The sequence below is a fragment of the Streptopelia decaocto genome (genome assembly GCF_964273445.1).
Source record: "Streptopelia decaocto genome assembly, chromosome: 1".
Classification (NCBI taxonomy): domain Eukaryota; kingdom Metazoa; phylum Chordata; class Aves; order Columbiformes; family Columbidae; genus Streptopelia; species Streptopelia decaocto.
In genome coordinates, this window is record NC_138663.1 from 59,143,459 (window position 1) to 59,162,790 (window position 19,332).

The following is a 19,332-nucleotide window of genomic DNA, read 5'->3' on the forward strand; positions in this document are numbered from 1 at the left end:
ATATATTGGGCTTTCAATTTTCATTCCTTCTGGTAAAAGCAGATCTCTTCAGAGTTAATAAAGCTTACTCTATGGCAGGGCAGCAAAATAGTGGACTTCCATTTTTTTTTTCTTATATTAAAAAACAAAACAAAAACAAACAAAAAAACCCCCAACAACCAAAAAAAACCAACCAAACAAATAGCATCCTAAAGCTACTTGTTGGCAGAGCTCTGCTGTGCAGCTGCCCCTTTAGTTTTGCAATAAGCCGAAGTACAGACCCTCTGGACTGGCCCTTCTGTTGTTACTTTGGCTCCCTGATTCTCAGACCGTTGGGGGCTGGTTTGATTCTTGACAAGCATGAGTTTTTATTGCAAATGCATTGTTCAGAAATGCTTCAAAAATTGAAAACACTTCAATGAGAAGAGAGTGGGGAAAAGGCTTGTGCTGGAAAGCAACGAACGGTAGGAAAAGTACAGTTCAGAATTATTTGCTTCATAACTTAGCATCACCACTGGGCTTAAATCAGCAAAGGACACTACACAACCCTGTAACTCTATGCAGACCACAGTGGGAGTTACACAGTGCGGCTGTGCTATAAAAGTGGATTGGTGGCCTAGTGGCACAAGTTCGTGCTACAATTTAGCTTTATTACATGTGTTAATGGAGGCACTGATTATCCTGTCTAATTCTTGCATCAAAGTAGCATTCCTTCCATAATTTGCCAACTTTTATTTCGGTTTCTCAGCTGTAGACACCACCAAGCCATCACACAAAGTTTTTAAAAAGGCAACAGAAATTATTTTGCTTATATATTTTTGATATCACCCTACTTTCCTAGACAGAATTTTCAATGATTTTCCAGTTCTCTACTTACAGCCTTTCAAAACCCTGTCAGAGCATGATGAGACACTGAATCCCACTACGATGACAGGAGAAGTTACCATCTCTGGATGTTTTTGTTACTTCTCAAACAGTTACTGATTTCACAGTGCTGACAGCAGATCTGTTCACCTGAATAGACTCAAGATTGCTTAAGGCAAAATCAGCTGGTTTTACAAAGGTCATTTATTAAATGAGTGAGAGTAGCATCTGAGTGATGGTAGTTTACACTAACTCAGGTGATATTTTTTCCTTTTTTTCACTCTCAGTCATTCACCCACAGATCAATGCATGTCCTAATACCCAGCAGAAAGTGGTGGCAAAGAGCTGGAAGCCCTAATCTTGTCCACCAGCACAGATGGGGTGAGAGGAGGCCTGGGGAGTTGTAGCAAACTTGTAGTATGTGGCTCCCTTGCCAGGCACACTGAGGACGTTACATGTTGGCCATTAAAAATAAAAACTATCTTGAACTCAATATTGAATAATCCAATTTAGATTCATTAAAACATTAAGCTGACACAGATTTCCTAGCTTCAATACTTTAGAAAGTCACAGTATCTGCTTCAAATCTGCCCGTCAGCACTTAGGCCAAAATGTATATTCCACACTAGAAACCAGGCTCCAGATCAATCCTAAACTGTCTTAGGCAACTAATGGCAGGTTTGTGCTAAAACCGGGGTTATAACACCAGCTGTGGAAGTTTGTCTCTTCAGCTTGAATGGTAACAAAGCCAGCTTGCAGTCCAAGTCCCTGGTTTGGTCTCTAGCAGCTGTCACACATGCACTGCACTTAAAAGCCATAAAGCTCACATACGTTCTGTGCAGCATGTCTGGGGCTGAGGAAACCAAAAGGAAATGCTGCAGGGAGCTGGCACCACAAATCACTGAGGAAAGTGTGGGGAGGAGGCAAAATGTCACATCAGGCGGGACTGCAAGTGTTCTAGATGGACTGAAGGTTTGCATAACTTAAGCAGGGGTCAGTCTCTCATACCAAGCTCCCTCTTAAATAAATTCCAGATAAAAATGAACTGAAGCCTAGAAAATGTAGCAGAATTTCACCGTGCATTATTTAATTTCTTGTATATTTCACTTGGCAATAAACTACATAAAAGAGTTTTCTGGGTATCTTCAAAATCATATAGACAGCAATAGCCAAATTAACTCCAAAATTTTTCCAGAAAACCCATCCCAAATGGCAAAAATTCGCTTGTGCACCTTATAAAGATTCTTCTCCAAGCACTTTTCTGTATTTCTATTAGAAAAAAATCACAACTTAACTCAATACACAGAGCTGGAAAGTTTGATCTGCAAAAGAATAATGCACAGACTGCATAATTATTTTGTGGTAAACAGTGGAATGTTTTTTCCTCTCGTAGATCCATTATCTGCAGTACTCCTTTAAAAAAATAAGTCAAATTCCCTTCATAGCATGTAGTTTCCATCAGTTTAACTAACCTCTTGTGTACATATTGAAGAGTTTCAAGGTACAGCACAGCAAGAAATAATCTTCTGTGTTTAGCTGCCTGCTCATGGCTCACCTGGTGGTGGAACTGGTTTTAAGCTCAGTGCAATAAAGAACAGCTGCATGCTTACAGCAATAAACCCAGCTGCAAGAATGAAAACCTCACAACTGATGACCAAGAGTATAGTACCATTGTAGCTCTGAACTTTGTCATGTTACAAGGAAGCCGTGCTATAAAAAGATTGAAGGCAGAACAGTGTGAAGTCAGATAATCTTAACCACTTCCATGGCTGAATTTCCTTTGGCAGTACCAGGGAACTGGAATGAAAATCATACTGGTAGTGATCGATCAGCGCAGCTGGTGATAAAAGGACTGATGTGTTAATACCTAAAGTAATTTCTTTATGTAACACTTAATTGGAATGCGGTCAGATGTTTTGGAAAAAGAAAACAAAACAAACAAGCCACAAACAAACACAGAGCTCTGTTGCAGCTGTGCTGGGTCTAGCAAGGAGTGTATTTATTGAAAAGAAGTACAGTGTGTATGTAGTGTGTGTTTATACCTCTTCTCTTCATTGGGTCAAATGAGGAGGATTCCTCTGTATGCTATAATCCCTGGGGTGTTAACCACTGCCGAAGATGTAGGCATCCTCTTGTGGAGCAGAACTCAGTTGGGTGCCTACTGATGCTGTGAAATTCAAGTAACCATGATGTCCCTCACAGGGGTGACCAGGGACAGAGGCCAAGAGTTTTGATCGGCACAGACAGCATGATTTTCAGAAATCCCTTCATGTTTGCTAGATAGGGAGCAGAACCACTGCAAGGGTGACATGAGAGAGCTGTGTGACCTGAAGGACCCTCTGACAGACATGCAGGTTAGGTGGAAAATATGCAAGAAATATTAAGTCCCATTGGTTTTTAGCCTTATTGAGAGGAAAAAGACATAGCTTTTGGAGATACAAGACACCCCTAGTCAGCAGATCAAGAGCATCTTGCCCCTCTGAGAGACTCCTGGAGCTATGGGACGTGCCCCACTTCAAAAATACAGCAGTGTTCATCCCTTTCATTAAACAGGAAGACAAATAACAAAGCTGTAGCCAATGTCAGAGTGGTATGACGGCTTACAGCAGATACTCTCACTTGAATCCTTCCATAAAGCAATAAAGCAACTTGTGCATGCTTTCACTCTGTCTTTATGAACTTCCAAATAACTCATATTTGGAGCTAAATCCTGATTCTCCAAGTCTGGACCTACCACGCTTTCCTAATATGCTGTTGGACTAGCCCAGAAATTGCACCTGAGAGATTCCCAGTATCTCTGTTATGACTGATGTTACAGCAAGTCTGAATGTGCATTTGAGAAGAGATTTCAGATCTTCAATTAGCTGCTTATATATGACTGCTCTACTAAAAGAAAGCTTAGTTATAAAAATTAGGAGAATATCAAGATGGGGGAAGTGACATTTTGTCCCATCAAAGTGATACTGCTTGGCATGGACTATTTGTTAGAAGAGCACAGTGAAGTTAATGTTAATGGCATTTCTTTAGTGTCTTAATTTCTTTTTTTCCTTTAAAGAGCAGGTCATTCTAGCTTTAGTATGTAAGTTCAATTCTCATAGCATATTTGTCTCTCAACATTTATCAATATGGTGTTTATAGGTTTAATTTTCAAAAATAAGTTTTACCAGCAAAATTTTGCAAACACAGGTTTTCATTCCCCCCTCTATAGTTTTCCACTTGTGATCTACAGAGACTAACCTTAGACTACCCCGTAGGTTTCTGTGAAAGTTAATCAAGAAAAGCAGGTATGTGTGTGTGTATATATATATATATATAAATAAATATATATATACACACATGTTTTAGGGGGCTTGTGCTTGCCATAAAAAGATCCAAAACACCACTGGAAAAATTTCATTAAGTCCACAATCAGAAAAAATTGTATTAAAACGTCACCATACCCTCTTTGTAAAATAGCAGAAACACATCTTGTTAACAACAGGAAAAAGTCAAATACTCCAGGAAGTGCGCTGTTTTTCTGAATCAATTTATCATTCTGGAATTAGGATGAACTGTTTCCAGGAAGTACCATCTTTTGGGTAAGGCAATAAATTAATTCCTTGATCACTTAAAGACATGTTGGATTTCATTACACAAGAAAAATGGTGGTTAAATCCAGATTTGTGGACAATTTCAGTTTAGACCAATGTATGTTCTTACCTAAATTCCAGATAGCTTTCTGCCACTTGTTCTCTAAACTGAAACATGATGTTAACCAGCTGTCATTTTCCAGCCTCCCACAGTAGCTCCGTTACTACTGGGTGGGAATGTCCTTTACATCATGTAAAGTGAGTTGAGATGAAAAACATCAAAGGAACAACACCGAAAATATTGCTGATTAAATCAGTAAAAGGCCTCCATTAGATTACCTTTGCAGGACTATCACTGCTGAACCAATAAGACAATGAAAAGAATGGAACCTCCAGCAAAGTTGTGGTTTAAGTCCCCAACTGGACAAGTTATTCCCTGATGGCATACTGTTCTATTCAGTAAAACCAGAGCCAGACGGGGCCCTGTGTGAGATGATAATAAGACCATGCACTGCTTACTTTGATTGACCTCTGGTTCCAAGTCTTCTTGTTGTTAGCTGTGGAAATTGTTGCCTTATTATCTGCAAATATATAGAACAGATATTTGAAAAAAATCAAAAAGCACATTTACTAATACTTAATATAGTCTGTTAAGACAGAAAAACTACAATGTCAGCAAAATACATGCCAGGAGAAATCAGAAATAAAGCTTTTAATTTTTTCCATTAGTGAAAGTGGGGAAAGCACTTTAAAATTCAGTATAATTGCATTAACTCCCACTATTTTTAAAAAAAGACTTTCAGAGGTTTCTGCAGTAGAATATATTTCCTTAAAACTCTAAAATAATTTCTGCCTCTAAACTAATAAGGATTATAATTAGAATTGGCCTGCTATTTATTTATGTCAGTTTGTGAGATCAACAAACTTTCTTTTTGAGAGTTTTGGAGGCCACAGGTCTTTAAAGACTTGCACTGTCCTGCCATTAAACACTCCTTTTTCTAAAAGATGATTCCCTGAAAAGATTTTGGTATTTGACAGGGGCACAACTTCTACCAGGGAAGAATCACTGTTGTAAAGACAGATACCTCATAATTAATTTATCCTCTATAGAAAACAAGTGCATCTCAGAAACAGCAGGGCATTATCAAAAATCTGGACTCCGGTCTGTCAGCAGAGATTAAGTAAACATTGTTACTGTAAAACAAAACTTCTTTAGTGCCACATGAATTTAAGGAAATGGATTAATGAATGTAGATTGTGCTTTCATTAATCAGAGCCTCTGTCAAGCAGGCAAGTCCTGATGAAAATGCTCTGGTGCGGTTGCTGGAAAGGAGGAGTTCAGCACCTCGCAGGATTGCACCTGATTCGTGGTGTGGTCTGAAGGAGGAGGAAAATTCTTCTGGAAGAACAGTCATGTAAGAAAGACTGCAGAAGCCTTGAAGATTCACTTGCAATAGGAATTGCTTCCTTTTAAAATTTATAGTCTATTTTGTTTTCATTATCTAAATTGCTAAATGCTTCCTCTTTGGGGGGGGACAGCAACTAATGCTAAAGGAACACAGGCATACAAGACAGAATATAACTGCTTAACTAGAAGAAAATGTCAATTAAAATTGACTAAATAATATAGATTTTTTTTCTCCATTAGCCATTTTGCCACCATGATAAATATTTAATCCTGATTGATGACTGAAAGCTCTGGAACATGTATTTAGATCAAAAGGTGTTATATAAATAAAGACATTACAGTGTCACACGTTTGACCATTTCTTCAGTATTTATTTTTTTTTTTTTAGAAAATGTACCATCATCTTCCCTTTGTATCATGTAAAAATTGACCTGCGTTGGTTTCCAAGAGCTTTGCACAACACGGCTGGTGTCAAAAATGCAGCACAGACTCAGAGTCGCTAGGTTGTTCAGCTTTAATTTCTGGAGCAAAACTTCAGCAAACAGTAAAACACTTTTGTGGAGCTGTGAAAGTTCAGCCTAGCTGTTTGATAAATGAGCAGACAGGCAAGCAGCCCTTCTTTCTTTTTTTGTATGGATTCAATGAAGCCTGCCTAAAGAACACCACATGCTGTTCCAGCTACTGATCTAACATTCCGCAACATCTCAGCCTTCCAAATTCCCTTTAATTACACATTAATCCCACCCCTCTCTCTTTCATTTTCTGCAGACAGGGTTGGGGGCTCCACAAGGCTGTGGGAAAAAAGGCGGTGTTGAAAAACTACTTTCTGAGGATGATTTTTTTGGGGCTAAGGGATTTCTTTATTTTATTTTTTTTCTTCTCTGGTGGCAGTTGTCATTTAGAAAATATCATTCCTCTCCAAAAGTTGACTTTACAGCAGTAGACTCACAATAAATCTTAACATTAGAGATACTTTTACTGTATTTTATCTTTTGGAACAACATGAACCCATATTACTTTCAAGTCTTTCTAGTGGTGATGAAGTGTTACAATGCACACTGTAAATGCTACTTTATGAACCATATGCCATGGGAGTTCCTGGGATTTAAATAAATCAGCCAATTTCTACATACCAGGGCAGAGGTGATCACGAAAAGAGAAGAATAATGGAGCAGTTGATCAGATGATCCCTCTCTCTTTTCTTTGTTTCTTTTTAAAATCCAGTGTGTTTTAAACAATGAGATATACCTTTCAGAATACAGCTGAAAAGTATGCATCACTGAAAATATTCTTTACCAATAACTTACAAAACAGGAAAAAAAAAAAAGCATATTCTCATATTCTAGCAAACCTTCAAAAAATGTCAGACGTCTTTGATCTAATGCTGCATGTGTAAAATATGTTTAACATGGCATACTCATACTTGGGTGCTCATACACATGAGCATGTGTATTTGTGTTTGGAATAAAACAAGTCGAGTGCTAAATGAACTAGTTGTTCATACAAATATTTATATTCAGCTACTTTATGTGAATCCCTGTGCAATGATACTGCCCAAAGGCAGCGAGATTTTCCTGAAAGGAGAGAAGCAGCCAGATCAGGCAGGACAAAGTGGAGTACACCGTGTGCTGAAATCAGTGGAAAAAACAGAGGGTCCAGAAGGTTGATTTTTAAGTCATACTTTCATCTTGAAAAGTCACCCTAAAAAATACATCATCATTGTGTTTCATGTTTAACTTTTCAAGAACAACAGAGAAAATTAGTCAGATTTACAGCTGGGTGGGGAGGGAAGGGAGTTCCTAATTGTCGAACATGAAAATTCAGGTTCAGATCTGAAAAACAAATCAGATCATTTTCCTTTCATCACTGCAGTGAAGTTGCGCAAGCAGACGAATCAAGACCAGACCACGCAGTTTGAACTGTTTTCTGAATGGAGCCCAGTCCCCTTTCTCACAGTGGCGCTGGCTTCTCAACAGAAGCAGTGCTTAAAAGATCTCATGGGTGGTATCCAAGGGAATTTTGGAGTGAACTGGCCTTTTACCATTGTCCTTCAATGGAACTGAAATTTCATCTCATAGTTCTCCATAGTGACCACAAGTCCAGCTGCCCTATGAGATCTGAGTAAAAGGGTACAAGTATTACATTTTGCAAGTAAAATTCGAACTAAATTATGTGGCAGTATTGACCATTAGGCATTATTTTATGGTACTTAGCTTTTTGGTTTTGAGACAGATGTACATCAGGAGCTTCATATGCAAATAACTTCTGTCCCTCCTACATTAACCTCAGATATCAATGCGCCTTCAACTTCTTTCTCAGTTACTAAACTTTAGTTGTATGCTCGCTCTCTCTTTCCTCTGTACCCCGCTCAAGATCTCATCTTGCCTTCTGCCTATAGAAGATATTGTATGCCTTTCTTGATTTAAAAAAAAAAATTATGAACTGCCTTGTCCTTTTGCAACCTAACAATTCTTTTTAGTGATTGCCTACCATGTACATAAAAGCCAGATAGAAGTCATTACATTATAAAACAACATACCTTTAGTTTATACCTTTTTCAGGGGACTAGTATATCCAAATCAACATTTCTTTGACCCCTTTGCAGAAAATCCTGATACATGGTTTTAGGAAGGCCTGTGCAGGTGGAATATAAGGGGATCTTTTTCTTTCAGACAGGTAGTAACTTTTCCCCTCCAAATGTATGGGGCAGATAAAGTAAATGCAGGAAAGAAAAGTCTTCTCTTATCGTTCTCTCACACTGAGATTACAATGCTGGTGGTACAACATTCAACATATATCGCACAGATCTTGGAGCTAACATGATTTTTAGCCTGTATTCGCTTTTTAAACCTAGCAGTGGTGTCTGAATAAACTTAAATTAAATATCTAATTACTTGTATTTTGGGTCATTTTAAAAATAATTCAATAAAAATTAAATAAGTTACTTAAGCATCTATGCAAAACACAGAAAACTTTATGAGCAACAACTATAAAAATGCACTTTGTCTGTAAAGGTCTGCACGACCTATTAACCTTGGGCATGGCGAATGGCAGGAGCTGCTCTGTTATTTGACAGTAGCTGCAAACGTGCACTTCTTCATCTTGATTACTGCCAGCTGTGATTTCTGTCACTGCATCTCTCCTCACATCTCCAGTACTGTGACATTCCAACACAAGCAGACCCAACCCCAGCTTTAAAATAAGGAATGGTCTAGTCTGTCTTCATCCCTGCACTGTGACCCATCGCTCCTCATTGCATTCACTATCAAACTGTGAATTTTATGTTTCACAATCATTCCACCTAAATTATTCTATGATGTGAGATACCAAAACAAATTAGGCAGAAAAAAAAACTTAAAAAGCATCTTATGTGTTTGTCTTCATGCAAACAAATAAGGATGTAAGAAATCAGAGAGATCTGGAAACTTCTGCAGTCATATTTTCTTCCCACCCTGTGTCAAAACATTAAATTTTGCTTGAGACAATAGGAAGAGGATGTTAGAAGTCTTTTCCCTGGAATGATTTAAATTGCTACTTTTCAAAAGGCATGTTCATTTTGTTAGCGCATCTGATCTAAAGGGATGTTATTCTTCATGACTCTTGTTCCTTTTTATTTGTAATAATTCCAGTCGTGCTTCTAGAACTTCCCAGACTAATGAAATAAAATCAGATTAGTTTGGAATCCAGAATTTGCACTCTGCCAGAATGAGAAATGGATTTCAGGCTCTGGGCTCTGTAGCACTGGGATGTTCTAGAGAGATTCTACATACAGTGGAATGTAGATAGCAATTCTTCATAACAGGGCCTGGCTCTATTTAACTCAGGTTTCAAGTCTCATAACTAGAGGGCAGGTTTTTCTTTTACCAAGTCAGGTACAGAAGTTCTATGTTTATTTATCAAATTCTTCTGTAGTGTTTCAGTCTTAAACTTCTTTGCCATGGCAGCAGGAAAGAAACCATTTATGCCAAATATAGCTATACTCCCACCCAGTTATGCTTTCCTTATTCTCACTGCCGTGAAACACAAACAACACTGATATCCTCAGTCTTACATGATAAGTGTAGGATTTTTATGCTCATTCGTCTTTGGCCTAGTACTGCTCCAGCTGGGTCATTCTGGGGTTTCCCCATCTGCTTCAGTGCTTTTGAAACTCCTGCCCTGAGACAGCCTTATTATTAACACCTGTGTTAACAGGTACCACTTGGCTCAGAGATGGCTTGGGACTGGCTTAATACCACATTACCTCAAGGAAAAGGTCAAAAAAGCTTCACCCCAAGAAACATTGACTGATAAGAAACAGCATAATCAAATTGGCCCACTACAAAATATTGTTCCTGTCCCTCAAACCCACCAAACTATCAAAAAACACCCCAACAACAACAAAAAACAAAACAAAACAAACAAACAAAACCAACACAACAACAACAACAAAAAGCAAACAAAATAAACCCCAACCAGACAATGGAGAAAAGGTGTGACTGTATCAATACCCTCTCTACTTCTTGTTCACTTCCTTTCATGGCCCAGGAGAAAAGACTGCAGTGCACATGTCCTGTATTCTTTACCCCAGATCTCTTGTCTGTTTAGATTCAATAACCTTCTCATTTCTTTCCATTCTCTTTCATCATTTTATAGAACAGCTATAGGATAAGAATCTTGTTTCTAGCACTGACACATCTCTACTGATCCTGCAAAGCAAGTCAGAAAAGCCTGCTGACACTTTCCCTAAATGCCTGTGCCCAGTTCTGCCTGCTATGGAGATTAGACTCCATGAGGAACTCCAGCTGAACTGGACCTTTTAGTGAAGCTTCTGAGACCTCTCCTCAAATTCATCTATGCACAACAATATTCTCCTTCAGCAGCTCTTCTGGCCAGATGGAATTCAGCCTAAGGCATGATCAAACAGATTACCGCATCCTAACAAAGCTGCAAACACCAAATGCTCTGACTCAGATGCTTAGCTGAGCTGCAGCCACTTTTGGTGCTGACTTGCTGAAGCCAAGCAGATCTAAAACCCTGCACAACTCCCCCCACTCTGTACTGGTGCCAGCACACTTACTGCCATCACCCAGCATATCTGTGGGAAAAGGCTGAGCGCCAGGAGCCCTGCACTCTGGCAGCCCCTGTGCTGTAAGAACAGCCTCTGGGATGTGTTGACAAGGCATGAGGTAAAGCAGCCCAGAGGCTGCTCTACTTCACGCTGAAGACCCAATTAGAAGCCAGGTGCTTCATGTGGCAAAGCCAGTAAAAATCCCTTTGCTAGAGGGCAAAGCTTTGGGAAAGGAGAAGTCACTCAGAAGAAACTGAGGTGTTCTTGCTGGTTTTCTTACCCCCCACCCTCAAGGAGAAAAAGGCAATAGTCAGCAACCTGCAATAACACAGAACCAATGGGCAAAGATCTTTCTAGCTACATCGTAGGATCCCCGTTCTCCACACCAATGTAACGGCTTGCTTCTGCAGTGTTGCGGTGTTAACTTGTGTTATTGTGGCCTCCTCAGGGGAGCTTGTCCCAGAAGATGCTGAATTGGGAAGAAAAGTCATGCTGGTGTTAATGGTCCTTCAGTCAGGAGCCTTAGCTGTTAAAAAGGGATGAAGGAAAACCAGGGACGGTTCAGATAGTGCTGACAGACTGACAGGGTCTTTCAATGCAATAACAGAAATCACATCCTCAGCTTTAGATTGATTTTTTTTCCCCAGTTCTTCTTTTATATATTGACTAGAAAAAAAAAAAATAACAACTCTAAGAAAAAACCCATCCCGTATGTTGGAATTGTTAACAATAAAGCAAGTGCAGTTTTAATCTATGAGAAGAGACCACTAAGAGTGAATATGGCTTTGCTATGCCAGTTATTATTGAGGCTACTTAGGAGCAAATTGAGAGTAAAGGAAAAAAATGTATCTTCAGAACTATCTCCTTACGCACAGCATGCAATTTCCAGACGTGTGCATTTCAATACAAAGACAAATCAGAATGCAATCACATCACAATGTCGTTATCAAAGAGGTTTCCAAAAGGCTACTTGTCTGTCCTTTTAAAACATTAAATATCTACAGTATGATAGCACGAAACTGTAAAACCTATTTATGCTAATCATGCTTGGAGGAACAGTCCTGCTGGCAAAACTTCTGGGCATAGAGACAGTGCATAGTGATAAAAGGGGATGCTGGCTGGTACAGCGTGTACTTCTCTGGAGCAAAGCAAACTCTGGAAAAAAAATCAACACAGTTTTCTGCTGTTATAACTGTGCCTCGGTCCATTTTTTGGAAATGGTCTGGAAATACTGGTTAAAAATGTAAAAGATCTTTTTTCCCATCAGTATTTCAAATCTATTGTGGACTCTACTCTTCTTTATTTAGTGAAATAAGTTTATTGGAATCTAATTTTCAATTACAGCAAAGCCACTGAGGGAGCAACAAAGAGGCTCTAAAATCTGTATGAGCCTGCATCCATGCTAAACCTCTTTATGCTGCCAGAGTGATGTGAAGGGACCTCAGGCTGGGGGTGAACCACCCTGCAAAGTGTCAGCCTCTCTCGTTTTCCTTTTCAAATATTAATTTATTATTGCTTGTCAAAAGACATGGCAGGAAAGCACCAAAAGAAAAAAGGAAAAACAAAAGAGGAAAATATTTAACCTCCAGGGGGCATATGGGAGTTGTGGGAAGAACGCTACATGAGGATGCAAAAGAGGTTGCACCACGGGAAACTAAGTGTTCGTGAGAGAGATGGCAGGGTCTGGGATGTGACTTAGCACTGCACAGTAAATTTAAAGCAGTGAACTGAGGACGTGGAGGATAAGGGAAATCAGCACAGAGGAGGAGGATCACTTCTTCAAGAAGCTTGATTAAGAAAAGAAGGTTCATACAGGGTCACAAGAGAAACAAGGACAAAAATCAGTGTTGGAAATAAAAATGAAAGAGAAGCTCAGGGACGCACCAATACAGCTCAAGAGCTGGTTGACATGCCACAGCTAGGAGAGAACCCACCCACACAAAATGACTACTGAAGGAGTTGGAAATGCTCAAAACATTCCTGCTTTTTGATTCAGTGAAGTCCCTGATGAAGAATGATTCAGATTTTGCAACTAAACCCAGTGAGAATGAGTCAGTGCCTTCATCGAATACAATTCTTAGCTCGGTGTATTAATTATCGCTGACATTTTATGTTAACATGTTGCTCAGAAAACAAACAAAACAAAAACAAAACCAACAACAACAAAACACCAACACCTGCTCAGCCCTCTCTGCTGCAGGCAGTGGCAGAACTTCCACGTGGAAACACCTTAAACTGCTGCCCGAGTCCACAGGGTCCCAGAGCAGAGCCCAGGGCTTTTGCAGCACAGGGCTGAGGGTCACAAGGTCGCTGTCTTTTTTAAATGACCCCAGCAGCAGGGCTCTCACTCCTTCTGACTGAAGACTAATTCACAGTCTAAACATGTTCACTGTGAGAATATTAACATTCTCAGCTTTTTCTCGTACACAACATTTTATTGTTAGTAACTCAGCGACATACCTGCCCTTCCTCACTGTACTTCCCTGCCTTCCCACTGGTTGCATGGAACTTTTTGACTTATTCTGCTTCACTTTTGGGTGAAATCATGATCCCATTGAAGAGAATATGCTTTGCTGCCTACAGTAAGAGCAGAAGTTTAGCACTGGAGTCTCCAGTTGCTGACGCTGAGCTGTAGCCAGCAAATACAGGGCCCTCCCTGGTCACTGTTTGATTATGGGTAAAAGAGGGTTTGCTCCTGTCTTTTGCAGGGAAAAAAAAGTTCTGCAATGACAGACTAGGTAGCATAGCTATTAGGAGATTGGCAAATGCTAGTATAGACAAAACTGCCTGTAATTTTCATGTATATTAATTTGGCGAGTAAAACACTAAAATCTTGACTAACATATTGAAGCCACAGCTCACATTGTCAAATAAGAATATATCACATTAATAACCATATTAGAGTCTTCCTTATTTTATATGTGGCTTATGAGCATAGGTTGTTTTTTTAAAGGTTTTTATTTATACAGTAATTATTTCCTCTTCTTGTTACTTTTGTTGCAATTAGCCTGGTTTCCTCGGCAAACAGTCTATGACATATCACTGTCTCTCTTAATCTCTTCACACTGCAAAGCAATTTTTGTTTCACCCATCCAATATTACCAAATGCCCGAGGTCCAATCCATGTCCTAGAAGTTTAATAGAAAACAGTGGCTGAAGAATGGGGAGAACACATTGATGTTCATGCTGAGGACAAGAAAGGGAAGAAAGCTCAGGATTTAGCTGAGCCATTTGGCACTGACTGGACAACCATGAGTGTGGGGCAACCAGTTAACATTTCTATTGCTCTGAACCAGCTACCCCATGTGCTGCTTCTTGTCCAGCTGTTGGCATGGAGGGAAGAGACAAGCAAATAGACAGACGTGAGGAAGTCTAAAAATAAAGTAGAAGGAAGGTGCAGCAGATATCTGAGAAAACTGAAAGAAGCAAGACTTTGATGTAGTGACTGGGACCTAGAAATAACTGAATGTGCTGCAGGGAAAGATAGAGGAAACATATAAAATTTAGGTAAAGCTGTAGATTTAGGGAATGTGGCAGTTGGTAGGAAACAAGATACATTAGTTCAGCTGTTCATGGACAACTTGTTTGTTCTCCCTGTCACACTCTTGTGGACACATTTGACTTACATCAGGCTTAAGAAGTACACATGGGCTGAAGTGCTGTCTACAAAACCTTAATCTGGACAAATCACTTTCAGGCAAATATCATATGTCTCCAGTGGCATCTTTAAAAGTGAAATCAACACTGTTCTGTTAATTGGGATGTAACTGAGTATGTAACAATACATTCGGATGTTACTTATTACAGATTGTTTTAATGTGCTGAACTCCATGTCTCTTTCTAAAAACTACCAGTCTGTTAAAGAAATAGCCTAAATGTTTAACATTGCCCACAGAGCTAAAGTTCAAAGATGAATCATAAATTCAATGTGGTCCATTGAAAGGCGAACTGTCTATGATTTCACAGAACAACTAACTCCTTTCTCTGGAGGAGATGACAGCTGCAGGGCTCTTGATGATTCCCAGTGAGGACAAACATGTCTGGGGCCTCTGCTTCAGCAGCTAAGTACAGAAGCCCTCAAACGGCACCTATTTCACTGCACTGCCTCCAAGGCATTTATGCAACACACATTGCCAATATGGTATTTAAGTCACACGATAACAAGCCTGTTGGCTAAAACTTAATCTGTGCACTGTCTGCTCCTAAGGAGAAGGTGACTGCAAGCTACTGGTTGAAGTGGGTGTCTGCCTCGCCGATTGTCATGACTGTGAAGCACATTTTCTTAGCAATAACAGATTGGACAGAAACACTGGGGTCTGCTCTGGCATCTGCAGAAGCCTCATCTGCTTCAATATTTGTGCCAGTGTTGTCTGAGGTTCCTAGACACACCTGTGCAGAAGCCACAGTTCCCAGACCCAAAAGTAATGGCCACACAAAGCACTGGTTTAGGATGGTACTATGAGGATTTTGTAGGGGTTCCTCTCCCTAGAAAGGGGAAACAAGATTTGTGCATCAGTGCTTCAGAACACATTGGAATGCTTTGATTTTTGGATGGAAGACACTGTACCTGTCCTGCTAGGTCAAGGTACTCCTACTGATGAACAGGTGTGTGTATGTGGGACAGGGGGAAAAGGAGGATGGAGTAATATACAGGGCAACAAGACCGCTGCACACTGAAATTTGGTTAAATTCCTGGAAAATTTATGTTCTGACGAAATAATTTCAAAATATTTACACCTTACAACTTAAAGAATTTTTTTGTAGCAGAAAAAACAGCACTGTGTAAATTTTACCCAAGTTTCAAATATATTAGCCTGCATTAAATCTGTTTCTTGTTCTCTCTATTCCTAATTACACGTTTCCACTATACTTACCACTTGGTAGCCATAATACATACAATGAACTATTACATCCACACTTATGCAGTGGATTTAAACAGAAACCTAACAGAATCAACTGAGCTATGTAGATCTTTAAGGCACAACAAACCCAGTAATGTTACAACATGGTACATTTTACTTGCCTTGCAAAGCTGCCTACATGAAGACGCACTGTAGAAAATGACACCTCATTAAATACGTTCTTTTCCTTCACCCACTCTTTACACAAGCACTTAGAAACATTTTCTCCTTCTCAGAATACCCAGCACTTCTACAGAATAAATGTTGCAAAAACTAGAAGAGAAAAGCTTACAGGACAATCGGCTTCAGATTCATGCCTGCAAGCATTTCAAAAACAGTAGTAAACTCTGCACTTTTTATTTTTTTCACAGCCTACAAGTTTTAAAGACCTGTGGCACATTCTAGTGTAAAATTTCAGCTTTAAATTAAAAAATTAAAAATATCCTCCTATTTTTCACCTGACCAGCAAATCCAAAATAAGAACTTTATGCAACATCCTAGCCAGTCATTAATGTCTGCTAGTGATGTATAACACAAAAGCTTTACTGCTTATATCTGGACAAGAAACAGCTGCATCTGTGCTAGGAGTGCATCTCCACTGTGAGTCTGGACTAACTGTAGTGGCCCTTACTAGAGCTGAACTGGAAAGCAGAGGCACAAGGAATCATTGTGCAAAGATAACCTGGCAACCTGTATCTGCTGTGCCACACAAATGCCCTTAGGTCCTTCCTCAGCTTTCACACCAGGAGACGTTGCACTCCAATGTGCGAATTTGTCAGTGTGGACTGATATTGTCAGTTCAGGGATCTCCGTATCATGCTTATAAGAATTAAATGACTGATATTTTACATTTCTATCTAAGAAAAAAATATATTGGGTAAAGCAATGCAGGTCATAATACAGATGTGTTTACACTTGTATTCAACTTCCAATCTGCCAATGTTGTATATACCATGTCACTGTCAGCTAGGCTGGACAATGAAGTCATCAAAAATTTTAGTGTATTCTGGAGCTTAGTCATGATCAGAATTATCTCAACTTTCTAAATACTTAAAATCTCAGCCTTTGCCCAAAAAATTGAATACATAAGACTTTCTGGTCATATAGCTCTCTCTCCAATGGTAAATGATTATTTAGTTTTTTTCAATAATCCAGATTCACCTGAACTGAGTGAGGGCTCAAGGCATCAAACTGCTGTTTGGACTCACCTTCCCAAAGCTGGCGGCATTAACAGGTTGCGTGTCATTTTTCTCACAGAAGTCCAAGTAATGCATGTAGAGAGCGCTTCGAGGAATACAGACACCTTCTGCAATCTCATAGTTCTCCTCCAGCCTTAAAAATCAAATATCAGAGAGAACTGCAAGTATGTTGGATGTCCTCTGTGGTAAACAGTGTGCAAAGCTACTTCTTTAAAATTAAACATTCTGGGTATTACTTGTCAACTGAATTTTCTCTGCTTTGTTCCTCAGTGCTCCTTGCAATTCACTTCCATACTGCTTACTTGCTTAATTTCATTCGTGCTTGCTGTTCAAAACATAGGCTGTGAGTTCTCAGGCAAGTAGAGATTAGCACAAAGAGATATTGGTCTTTGACCACGCTCCAAAGTGCTATTTTTAGGAAAAAAATATGCTCGTAATCTCTTACACCCTAAAAACATCCTGCAGTAAACAAATATATGTACAACTATGAAATAACATTCACTGAGGCAAAGCATTCTCTCATTCTTTACAGAACAAGCCACCTTTGGTTCATGACACATTTTTCATTCCTGGCCAGCTGCAAAATTCCTTACCTTGAGGAAGCAGATGTGGCTAAAGCAAGTTATTTGCAAGTCCTGAAGAGTGCACACTGTATCATATCTGTATAATGTTTTCTTGTTATTGTTGATGGACAAGGTGAAAAAAAAGAGTCCATGATCCCAACTCAATGCCAAATAAAATTGTGACATAACATCCTCCTCTGCCTTGAAGAAACTGTTATCATTCATTTACACAGGCAAACACACAACTATAAAGTTTTAAATTATGCATCAAATACATGAATAGGCATATGCTTCACCTTTAAAATTTGAAACTGGGCTCATTATAAATGTATATGTTAGAAGAATCATTCCTTTGAAATAACATTTTTATGATTGCTGATCCAACAATGTTCAAGAGGTATTTACATATGCACTTAACTTGAAACCATAATTAATCTTGTCATCAGTGGTGTTACTCATATGCTTATAGTTACATGTGTGCTTGTCTGCCTTGCTGGCTAGGAGAAGAAAGTGGGTGCAACTTCCTCTTAAACATATTAGAAAATCAATACATATTCTCAGAAAACTCAGATTTTACTGTAAATAACTCCCTGTTATTTGATAGTTGTAGAACGCCTTCCAAATACCTAGTTTTGCTCCTTCATTACCTTTTTCAGGACCTACCTACCTTCCATTTCAGTTATCGTGATCATTTGCGACTGCAAACTATTTTAATAAGATATCTGGCTGGATGAATGGAATCGGTTTGTATGGGCAACATCTATTCTTCCTTGGTTTCTACAGAAATATCATCACGGCATCTTTCCTCAAATTCATAGCGCTTTAACAAAACCTTCTTTCAAAACCTGGAGAGTTCGTTTGTATACTATAGCTGCTAATTGGAATGTCAGCTTCCGTGACCAAGACAGGACAGAAAGAAAAGCAGTTAATTATTTCTGTTCATATCTGATGAATTTTTCTCTTTTTCTCCTCTCTTTCACAGAGAGTCATTAGTCTGACACTGAACAATGCTCCATTATACCTGAACTTTTTTTTTTAATGATCAAAACCCCATCTTGCTCCACTTCTTTTATTTTCCTGTCTTTTATTTAACAACTTTATCATATTTTGAATTCAGCTTCATTCTACAGTATTGTGGAAAGATAATGAACTCAATCTTCTACCTAACAAATCATTATCAGAAATAATATATATATAACATTTTAAATGTCCTAATAAAGCCATGTGAAATCCAGTAGTTCACAATGAGACCTTTTGTGCCACTACAGTATAGCAATAAAACACCTAATCCTTCCACAGGAATGACAATTTTATCTGTCCCTATTACTATTTCCCTCTTTGTACACTTATATACTGCTGGATTAAATGAGATTGTTCTATAGCAGAACGAGGTCTGTAGTGTTGTTACAGACTTGAAGGCAACAGAACAACTGTCATGTTACCATTGCTAATCACATAAAGGATTCTAGAACAGATTAATTTTGATGCATTATAACAATTTCTGAGAAACTATTAATCTGGGGAGAATGTTACCTAGCAATGATTTACCTTCCCTTTTTTTACTACTTTTTACAAATGTTGCAGAAAACAATTTTGTTGATTTTAGTTTCACAATACTGTTATTATTCGGAGCACCTACACTGCAAGCCACCAAACTGCATGGAATTAGGCTGTCTGAGCTTTGAATAATTCTATGTTTGGAGAAGCAGGCACACACACCCCCCAAACTGAGTTAAAACCAGGTTTCACACAATTTGGTCAGCCAGTTCACCACTGAAATAATCACCAATGTTTTAGAG

At 39.0% G+C, this 19,332-nt stretch overlaps 1 protein-coding gene across 1 annotated transcript in view; it reads right to left on the bottom strand.

Moving 5' to 3' along the window:
- Nucleotides 1–19,332, bottom strand: part of RFX4 (regulatory factor X4) — a gene marked incomplete at both ends in the record, with an annotated part of 93,278 nt that overhangs the window by 41,720 nt on the left and 32,226 nt on the right. Inside the window, 2 exons of the mRNA XM_082057627.1 lie at nucleotides 4,932–4,993; nucleotides 16,980–17,103. Of these exons, the coding sequence (XP_081913753.1) occupies nucleotides 4,932–4,993; nucleotides 16,980–17,103 (186 nt within the window). The remainder of the gene's footprint in view (nucleotides 1–4,931; nucleotides 4,994–16,979; nucleotides 17,104–19,332) is intronic.